This window comes from Frankliniella occidentalis, unplaced genomic scaffold, assembly GCF_000697945.3.
Source record: "Frankliniella occidentalis isolate FOCC.00 unplaced genomic scaffold, Focc_3.1 Scaffold240, whole genome shotgun sequence".
Taxonomy (NCBI): domain Eukaryota; kingdom Metazoa; phylum Arthropoda; class Insecta; order Thysanoptera; family Thripidae; genus Frankliniella; species Frankliniella occidentalis.
In genome coordinates this window covers 236,516-246,793 of record NW_026267366.1, presented here as the reverse complement: position 1 = coordinate 246,793, position 10,278 = coordinate 236,516, and the positions used below count along the sequence as shown (strand labels likewise).

At 61.1% G+C, this 10,278-nt stretch overlaps 1 protein-coding gene across 2 annotated transcripts in view; it reads left to right on the top strand.

Annotated features, from left to right (window-relative positions):
* Positions 1-2,823: 2,823 nt before the first annotated feature.
* Positions 2,824-10,278, top strand: part of LOC113209886 (protocadherin-like wing polarity protein stan) — a 25,260-nt gene continuing 17,805 nt past the window's right edge. Inside the window, exon 1 of one of the 2 annotated variants that reach the window (XM_052273023.1) lies at positions 2,824-3,435. In XM_052273023.1, coding sequence (XP_052128983.1) covers positions 2,857-3,435 — 579 coding nt within the window. In that variant the 5' untranslated portion in view covers positions 2,824-2,856. The remainder of the gene's footprint in view (positions 3,436-10,278) is intronic. The other variant, XM_052273022.1, reaches the window with a different exon arrangement.

Below are 10,278 nucleotides of genomic sequence, written 5' to 3'. Positions count from 1 at the left end.
GGTGACAACTTTATCGCCTGACCATTTTACTGTTCGACATCGGGAGGCTTCGGCAGGTCGACCGAGGAGTAGTCGGTCCCGTAATAAACGAAGTGGTCTCTCTTGCCATCGGCTCCTGTTCACTCGGCTCCTGCCCGCTCCCCGCGCTCCCTCCGCCTCCCCTGCGACCGCAAACCAGTGTGACTTGCTTTCCTTTCAAACAGCAGCGCGTCTACGCATCGCTCCGCCCCGCCAGCGCCACGCGGCGCCACGCTCCGTGTAGCTATCTCCCCCCCCCCCCCCCCCCGGGGGCCCCCCCCCCGGGGTTTTTCCCCCCCCCCCCCCCCCTCCAGGTGAAACGGCACCGACCGAGTCTATTATTTTTATTGAAAAAGAAAATCAACATGATAAAGGGAAACAGGGAACAGGCGAAACAACATGATTGTGTGGGATGTCCCACGCGGGGGCAGCGCCACACTCCTGACTGCACCGCGCGCAGCCCTCGTACAAACCCGTGCAACTTCCGCATTGTTCGGGGGGGCTCACGACGCTCTCGCTGTCGTGTTCCTCGCGTGGCTCTGGCGCGCATTGTGAGGGCGGCGCTGCTGCTCACCCTGGCGCTCCCACCCACACACGACGCCGGGAGCCAGGGGCGCCCAAACGATTTCGCCGAGGTGGGTCAGAGTACGCTGACACCCTCCCTTTTCATCATCTGACCTCCCCTTTCATTTTTTTTCTTCTTAATACATAATACATACTAAGTTACTCTACTTATGCACAGATCTAGTGAAAGGTGAATGGTGGTTATACGGGACCGTCATGGTACTTACTAAGTTGCTTATCTCTCAGGAGGCAGGTGCAATTAATCAGTCAAAATTTGCAAATATCGAAACGACTCAGTACTTCTGTTATGCTATTCACTACACAAAACACAAAGACACACGACACTCGTGTAGCGGTTTGGTTTTGGACGGCTCACAGTAGAAAGATCGTTAAAGATCAAAGAAATCGCGAGCGAAGCGAGCGAGAAAAATTCTGGACGGAAACGAATTACCTCCGTGACCGACGCGACAAGAGTCTTAAGTCTTAAGGAGAAAGGGCCAGATGCCAGACCCAGTGAGGCAAGGCACTCGAGTGTACTTACTGCTTGATAAATGATAGAAACATTTTACTTGTTTTATTGGGCTATTTTTGCATTTTTATGCTTTCTTACCATTACAATTTTATGTTGTTCCTGTGTCTTTTAGACATGCGGAAAGGAGCGAAACGCTATGAAGAATCTAACGCTGCATTTATTTTAAAAAGTATGTTTTTTTTTTGCTTGAGCTCTAAATATTTGCTAGATATAGCGCATAGTAGACTTTGAGATCATGTTATTTAAGCCCGGGAGGGACAGTTTTTCCAGACCATTTCCGTGTCACCGAACAGCAGCAGTTAGGAGTTGTACCAGATGCCCTAATATTAAATCCCTCCATTGCAACAGCGCGTAATAGCAGCGAGCGAAGCGAGCGCGAAAAAATTTTGGGGCATAGGAGCACGAATATGCTATTTTGAGCGCTTAAATAAATCTTATAAAGCAGCCGTAAAAGCAGGGAGCTGCACTGAAGCTGAATTTACGCACTTCCCTATCAAAAAACCGCGAGCGTAGCGAGCGCGAAAAAAATTTGGGGCATAGGAGCACGAAGATGATATTTTGAGCGCTTAAATAAATCTTATAAAACAGCCGTAAAAACAGGTAGCTGCACTGAAGCAGAATTTACGCACTCCCCCATCAAAGGACCGCGAGCGTAGCGAGCGCGAAAAAAATTCGGTTTTATAGCGCGCCAAAATCGAGCAAAAATAGCGGGATGTACTCCTACCCCACACCCTAACTAAATTAGGGTATTACCTCTTTCGCTTCCAGAGAAACAAATGCACATGTGGACGGACATTAGGTCGCTTACAAATGGAATGTTTACATGAGCCCAATGGATTGGTTTTTTGGAGCAGTGTTGTAGGGTAAAACTGTTAGCGACCACGGACCTTAACGAATTGTAAATAGACCCTTCTACATATCTCCCTCCGCCTTCTCCCTTTCTTTCTTTTCCTTTCTCTCCCTTTCCTTCTCCCTTTTTTCTTCCTCTTTTTCTTTCTCCTCCCCTTTCCTCCCTTTCTACCTCCCCTTTCCTCTCCTCTTCACCTCCCCTTTCCTCTCCTCCTACCTCCCCTTTCCCTCCTCCTCCACCTCCCCTTTCGGGATTTTGAGGTGGGTCGGCCGACCCACCTTGACCCCCGTTTGGGCGCCCCTGCCGGGAGCAAATCCCGACAACTTCTTTGTAAATGCCACGCGAGCGCGGGCCCGTGCGCTGTGCTGCAAGCCCTGTGCCGCCCCCTCGCCCCTGCCCTCCGCTGCGCGACGTGATCCACCCTTGTGTACTGCCACGCACTCCATCCGGGCCGGGAGGGGCTGACAGTGAAACATGTGAAACGTCATCGTAATTCCAAAAGACCCGCACAATCTCCCCGGACGAGGCGGATAAGGCGGGGAAAAAAATTGCAGCGCGCTGCTCTCCGGGACTCCGCCTTGTCTCGTCCGCCGCCAGTCCTTTTCCTTTACTCTTCCACGTCTCTGCCCGAACCCGGCCCCGGCCTTTAGCCCCTTCCTGACCGCGTCCCGAGCGATTGTGTGGCCGAGGCATGGCCTGTCACCCATAGAGAAAGGGGGAGGGGTGGATGTGAAGTGGAATAAGAGAAGATGTGAGCGCTGGTGGTGACAGCCCCTGCCTACCTCAGCGAACGGCCGAGGCCTGCACAACAACAACACAGCCATGGCTCCCTCCGTGCACACGGCCGAGGCCTACAACACTCTCCCTCCTGTTCCAGCAGCGGCCGGTTAGCATGAGGCATGTCCTTGCCCTGCTGGTCGTGGTCGCGGCCGTGGCCTGCCGGCTCACCGCGGCCTACCTGCTGATCGCGACCGAGGACGACCCGCCCGGCCATGTGCTGTTCAACGCGTCCCTGGGCGGGCGCGGGGCCCGCACCTACTCCATCAACAACCACCGCAGCGCCTCCTTCGTGCACCGCCTCCTGCGCGTGGACCCCGACAGCGGGCGCATCAGCCTGCGCCACTTCCTGGACTGCACGGCCGTCTACTACCCCAACCTGTTCACGCTGCACGTGGACTCGACCGCGCTCGCCGACCCCGTCGACTACTACTCGCTGCCGCTGCGCGTGTTCGTGTCCGGGAGGCGCTGCGAGCGCGACCCGCTCGTCAGCATCGACCTGGCGGACGAGGCCGAGGAGCAGGACGTGGCGCTGAACCGGGTACACGTCAAGGTGTCCGAGGCCAAGCGTTGGGTCAGCGAGACGCTCGCCTCCTACGCCATCCCCAAGGCCGAGGCCACGGACTGGACGAGGATATGCCTCCGCAAGAGCCAGCTCGTCTGCCGCATCAGGAACCTGCTCCCCCGCACCGTGGTAAGTAACAATTTCTCTTACCAACTTAGTGGTCGTGTTGGTGTGGTGGTGGTGGGTGGGGAACTTTGGGCGTAAATCGCTTTCCCTCCCGTGCTGCTCGGGGGCATGGGGCCCTGCCTCGCCCCCTTCGCCACCGCGAGCCGTCCCCGAGGAGCCCCGGGGGCGCAGGGGCGGTGGGCAGGCCGTCCGAGAGCCGAGAGGGCTTCCAGCAGGAGGGGCAGGCGGCCGCACAATTACATGACACGCCCTTTGGAAGCCCTTCATGACGAGTCAAGTCCCCTGGCCTCCGAGCTCACATAAGTCCTCATCATCACGCCGCGGCTGGAGTCGGATGTCTCGAGTATGAGAAGTAACGCGCAGCGGGGCAACGTTAGGTTCGCTCAAGTCTAGTCAATAGAGGCCTACCGGGACCACCAGGTGTCTGGGAAAAGCCGTCGGATTTCGTAGTTGCATTGCAGCGCAACACACGCGCGAGGGCAGGGGTTGCTAACGGTTTGGGCCCGCAACTTTTTTTCAGCTTTTGAAAAGGTTTATGGGGACCTGGACCTCCTCATAACTCGGGGCACGCAGTCAGACCTATAATAGCACTAGGGCTGGATTGGTGGAGGTTGGCAAAAACGGATTGTACAAAAATCTTACAGGTTTTTAAGCTTACCGGCAGAACCTCTATTAAATTGCGGAAGCGCCACATAGCCGCATGTAAACCCGGTGGGCGACTCACCCCGTACACAATCGGAGCTAGACTAAACCGCGAGCACGCCTAAAGTATACTAGATCGTACCCGGTCACGACACGACGACACGTGTCTAACACTGTCTGGCCAGGGCGCCTTTAGGGTGCAAGCGGGTAGGCAACCCGCCCGCAGACGTGCATGTCGCGGTGCAGTCCAACAACGGCGGGCGCCGCGGGCTGCTCAGCCTCGTCACCGCTATAGGTGCATCATCTGCCGGAAACGCACCACGCGGCGCCCGCGGCTTGGCTTTCTCTCCAAAGTGGGCCCGGGGCCTCATCTCGTCCGCGCGGCGATCATGAGCGCGGGGCCCGCGGGGCGGGGGCGGCGGGGCCCTGCCAAACCTGGCGGCGGGGTGGAGCTCAGGGGGGACGTGCCGCGGTCCATGTGTCTGGCGGGGCGCGGCGGGGCCGCTGGCCACAGACCCCTCTCCTTATTCGCTGCCGGCGACGTGGGCCCCGAGCTGCCGCGGGCCGCGGGTCACGGGACCCTGGAGCGCATCAGTCATGCGGCCGTGTGGGTACCCTCCCTGTCGCCCGGCTCGGAGTGCAGCGGCCAACGCGGCTGGCGCGCCACGCTCACCTCATGGGCCGGCCAGACCGGACCGCGGGCCGGCCCGGCAGGCGGCAGGGGCCGCGAGGCTCCCACGAGGACGATGGCTCGCGCGCGTAGGCCGGGCCGGTCGGAGGCCAGCGGACCATGGCAGGGCTCGGGCTCGGCCGAGGGCTGAAGGAAGCCAAGGAACGAACGAACCTCGCCCCATCAACATCTTCTTTTTTCCCAGCAGCCGGCGGCGTTGCCGCAGCAGCAGGTGCAAAAGCGAATCATAAAAAAGTCTCCTGCTGTCAAAATTATGAAGCGCCGTCTTCCCCTCGGGCGCCGCAGAACATGAAAGCGCGGATTCGGGAGCTTAGCGTATTCCTCCTGCTCCCCCGGCCCCTCCGTGGTATTAGACTTTAGGCCAGACAAACATTTTCGGGCGCCTCCCCGATGAGCTGGCGTCGGCCCCGGAAGGGGCGGGGGCGGTGCGGGGGCAGAGCGGGGGCGGAGCGGGGGCGGAGCGGGGGCGGAGCGGGGGCGGAGCGGGGGCGGAGCGGGGGCGGCCCCTTCTGCAGGGGTGTGTGACTCAGCCAGGTGCTACTCCACACCGGGGGCCGCGTCCGAGGCGCCCCCGTTCACGCACCCTCTCCCCGCCGCAAGGGCACGCGGCGCGGCACCTTCAGCTCCTGTTTCGGCGGCAGCCCCCAGCCAGAGGCATAGCCCCTCGGGCAGCCCTCGCAGGGCCTCTCGCAGCACCCTCCCGCCCCGCCCGCCCCGCGCCCCGCCCGCATCCACGACTAAACAGCCCGGAAGGGAGGCGCGAGGGGCGCCCGGGGGAGGGCGTTAGAGCTGCGGGGCGGGGCCAAGTGTTTCGCCTTTTTAGCACTTTCCAGCGCTCCAGCGCTCCAGCACGCCCAGCTCGGCTCCTCCTGCCTGAGGCCTGAGTGTACCGCAGCGTCCTGGAGTGGCGTGGCGTAGCGTGGCGGACGCCGCGCCGTGCTGCGCAGGGGACGAGGCAGAGGACCTGTTCTTCTTGCTCCGGCCGCTCCCTTCCGCGTTATTATTTCGAGGAAGGTGTGTCGCCACGCACATACACCGGCGGAGGGCGGACGTAAACAGGAGAGGGGATGTCGGGGGGGGGGGCATTCATGTCGAGCAGCAAAGCACCGCGCATGGAAATACTTCACAAATTCGGCGCGTTGGGATGGGGGAGGGACGTGAGGTGAGGGGTTGTCGTCACGACCTGCTCGCTCTTTTCATCGCTCTTTCCGCAGGTCTGCAAAGCCGTGCCGCGCCGCGAGCTGCGTGGCAGGGGAGCTCTCTGATTAAAACCAGTTTACATTTTCGCCTGCACCACCGCCAGCCCGTACCTACGCGGCTGGTGGAGTGCGCGCCGGAGATAGGCCTGAAACGGCCGTTTCAGGCTTGATAACAACCCCGCAGCAGTAGGTTTGATTTATTCAAATCCTGCTGCCTTGCGAGGGTGGGGTGGAAGGAGATGTTGTTTATGAGAGAGTAACGCTTAGGTCTTCATCGTGGCGTTTCCCTTTCCGCCGTTTGGGCGTTTATCTACGAGCCCTGCTGTCGGGACGAGCCGGGCCTGTGTCCGAGGAGGAGCGAGGCGGCCGGAGGTTTGTGAGGTGCTAATTGCCTGGAGTTTTCTCACTGGCCTCTTAGCTGAGGGGGGCTTTGGGTGGTGTTTGCCGGCCGGCTCTCGGCCCGGGGCGCTGGCTCTGGCAACACGCATGTACAAGGGCTTTGGCAGGATGGTGGTTCGGTTAGCGCCCCACGCCCCAGCCGACCCTAGCTCCGAGCAGGGCCCCCCGGCCCCTCAGGGAACGGCTTGGCTTATCTGCCGAGTGCGGCTGGACTGCTGCTGCTGCTGGACTTTGGCGCCGCCTGCCTGACTACCCACACGGTGTGTGGTTTTCGTTGGGGCGGGCGGGCGAGGGGAGAGAGTAAGTGAATGGGCTTGCGGGGGTAGAGAGAGAGAGAGAGAAAGAGAGAGGGGGGGGGGCGAGGCAGGAGGCACAGGGACAAGCCCCCCAACAACATGAGGGTGTCGGCCCGAACCGCCCCATCAGCAGCTGCGCCAACTAATGAACCGAGAGCCTCAGCCTGGGGGCGGGTGTGGGCATGTCAGGCAGACGGGGCCGTGTTCTATCGTCCAATGCGATGTAAAGCGTAAAGGCGCTGGGACACTGCAAAAAGTGCGCCTCACTCGACATGCGGGGCCAGGTCGGGGATATGAATGCGCACCTCTGACACCTCCGAAGTGGGAATAGATGCACACTTCTTGACTTTCAACCACTTCCTTTTCGTTTCAAGGTAACTTTCGGATATCATATGAAACGGCGTGGGTGCTTCTTTGGTTAGTACTGATTTGTTTTTGACTTAGAAAATATGTTTTATCCATGAAATTCACTAGGAAGAAAGTCCTCAAAACCATATGGGCGAGCCACCCGAGCCACCTAGCAGCTTGCGTAGCCGCAGGACCCATATGGCGTATGTGCGTGAACGCGCCGCGGTGTAGTCAGTTTGACTACCCCTCCGACCGCAGGGCGTACGGCGCCTTACCGGAGGGAGCTAGGCAGGCCCGCAACACTCCGGCGCGTGCCCGGTTACACACGGCCGAGCCGCGAGGCGGCGTGTACGCAACGAATCCGCATGATCCAGTCGGTGGAATCCGTCGGAGCGGCTGCGAGCGTCGAGGATTTCGAACACCACGAGGCGGGCAGGAGAAATGTTTTCCCCGCGCCGTGCTTTACTGCTGTCCTTCCACTCCCTATGGGCCATAACGCTCAAGTGCGTGCGCGCGTCTCGTCTCGCCCCCGCGTGGCGTGGCGTGGCGTGGCGTGGCGTGGCGTGGCGTGGCGTGGCGCGGCGTGGCGTGGCGTGGCGTTCTGAAATAGGATCCTCCGGGACGGACACCTAAGCGGAGAGAGAGGGAACTCTCTGACCGCGCGACGGGCTGCGCCGCGCCAGGCCACCTCTTGGACTTCATCATCCCGTCAACCTGATGGGTGATGGGGTCTCCTCCTGACCGAGCGGCAGCCTGGCGGCAGCCCCCCAACGCGATTTATTTGCCGCTCCGCGCCCACTCTTCCCTAAAGCAGCCCACCCGGCCCGCCCGGGGCAGCGACCGACAGGGACCGTGTTGTCTTTGTGATGGAAATGTTTGGCGTGCGGCCCAGGGGGCGCGCGGGGGCGACTACATAGCGGCAGCTGTCTGCTGATGCCAAAGTTTTCGCGTTTGTGGAACCAACGTTTCATATTACGCGCGAAAGAACTCCGGTCCCGGGCGTGATGTTGGGGAGAGAGAGGGGGCGGAGGGGTGAGTGGGAACAACGGTAGCGGGAGCCAGTGCTCCTGCCGGGCAGAGTCCTGGCAGAGAGTTTTTATAAATTCACCGGAGCCCGTCGCGGGCACGTTGCCCCGGCCGCCCCAGCGCCATCCCACTCTGCTGGACGTCCAGTGCGCCAGCATGGCGCCAGCCAGCGCGAAATTCTCACCGACATTTTCATTTGCCATGTCTTCGTTGTTTTGTTTTTTCATCATTGCGCGGTGGTGTCTTTTTTTGTCGGGTCGCCGCGGTTCAATTACCCGCCGCTGCTGCCGCTGCTCCGTACAAACAACGGACAACAACTAATGTGTGGCGTGTCGGAGCCTCGGTCGGAGCGCCCCGCGGAAACGACGGCGTTATTCGCGTCCTGAGTGCCGCTGCAGCGGCCGCGAGACTGTGCGGCTGCCCCCCCCCCCCCTCTCCCCTCCCCGGTGGCGGGTGCATGCTTATTACTGCTGGGGGCATCCCCGAGTGATCGGACAAACGATTATATTCATGCACAAGTCGATGTTTGAGGCCGAGGCGAGGAGGGTGAGCTGCGCCCCGCGGTGGCGCCAGTGCGCAGGGTGCGGTGCGGAGAGAGGAGGAGAGGGGTGTGGCCAAGAGGGAAATGGTACGGCACGGGGTCGGGTGGGGTCGGTTCCGCTCCGCCCCGCAGTGGATCGGGTGTATACTGGGGCATCACGACATCACCCGGCGTGCCCGGCATAGCATTCTATCCTGCCCGGCCACGGCCTGCGTGGGGCTGCGTCCGGAAGCGGCACCCTGCGCGTCGCTCGCTCCCGCAGGCTCGTGGGCTGCTACCCTCGCACTCCCCTCTCTCTCTCGCTCTCGCACGCCGCCCAGCTCGAGCCGCGGTGCCGACCGGAGGGTTGGCAGGACTCGGGGAGGGGCGAGGGAGGGGAGCGGCAGGGGTAGCTCACACCCGCCCTCGCACAGCATGAGTCATAGCGAGCGGGGGGAGGGTGGCCGTCGTAGGGGTGCGCGCGCCACGCCCAGCCACGCCGCTGCTACACTGCCACGCGGAGCACTTTAAAGCCACGAAATGGGCGGGACCAGCTCCATACGGCCGTGTTACGACGGCGACGTGAGCTATCTCCCGCACGCCCACACGAGTAGTAGCGGGCGGCATGGCGTCGTCTGCTCCGTCTCGGGCAGGCAGCTCACCGGGGTAAGGCGGGGGAGGGGGCAGTCGGCCCTTTCGACGCCCCGAAGGCTCGAATGAGGACTCTCCGGTAATCGGCTAATTGCAGGCCTCCAGCCGGCTGGCCCGGCACGGCGCCGCCACGCTCGCTCTCCTCACCCAGTGACCGGGGTGACCCTTCGCCATACTTTCGCCCGCGGCCTGGGCGCTGCGCTCGGCTCCGCACGGCCAGCCGCACGGCCAGCCACACGGCCCGCTCCACGCTGCAGGCTGCAGCAGGCTGGAGCAGCCGGAGCGGGCTTATGGAAGCTCCGGGCGGGGCGCCCAAATCAGTCGGGACCCGTCGGGAACGAGCAGCGCGGGCGCGCTGCCCGTTCGTCTTTTCTTTCTCGCGGCGTGAGTCTCTGGCTGGCGGCGCGGTCGTGACCAATCAGGGCCGGGCCTTGCGCTGGGCTTACCTGGGGCTGCGAACAGCGCAGGCAATCAGCTGGCATTGCCTAGGCGGGACCGGGCGCTGCAGGCAGCAAGGGCCCAAGGGAATTCATTTAATTTCAGTGCGACGTCAAAGCCTGCCCCCGCTGGCCCGGGCTCGCGCGCGGGTAGAAAGTTTTCTGACTTCACGACCTGCCCGAGATACTTTGTTACATTCAGGGTACTGGAGAGAAGGGGTGGTGGTGGGGCTGGCGCAAAATGCAATACAGCGGCTTGCCATGTTAATGACGCTCGCACAGCTACAAAAATGGCGTTTCCGAGGAAAAGCCGTCAACCAGTCAGCGGAGCCGGGCCGCTTGGCGCAAAACTGGCCAGGCCCGGCAACGGGACGCGCAGAGGGCCGAGGAGCGGGCCGGCCAGTGAGTGCCACGTCACCAACCTCGCGGGAGTTGACACTTTTCCAATTATGTTTTACTCGTTCTTTATCAACATTACATCTACTTCGTGTTGGGGAGAACGGGTATTGTCGGCAATGCCGTGTAATTTAGAGGCTTATTTTCATTTCAGGATCCACAGTGCATTAAGGTAGTTGTCAGTGGTATCTGCTTTGTTTCGGACTGCTTGAATGTTAGTATGATTTATGAAAGTAAATAA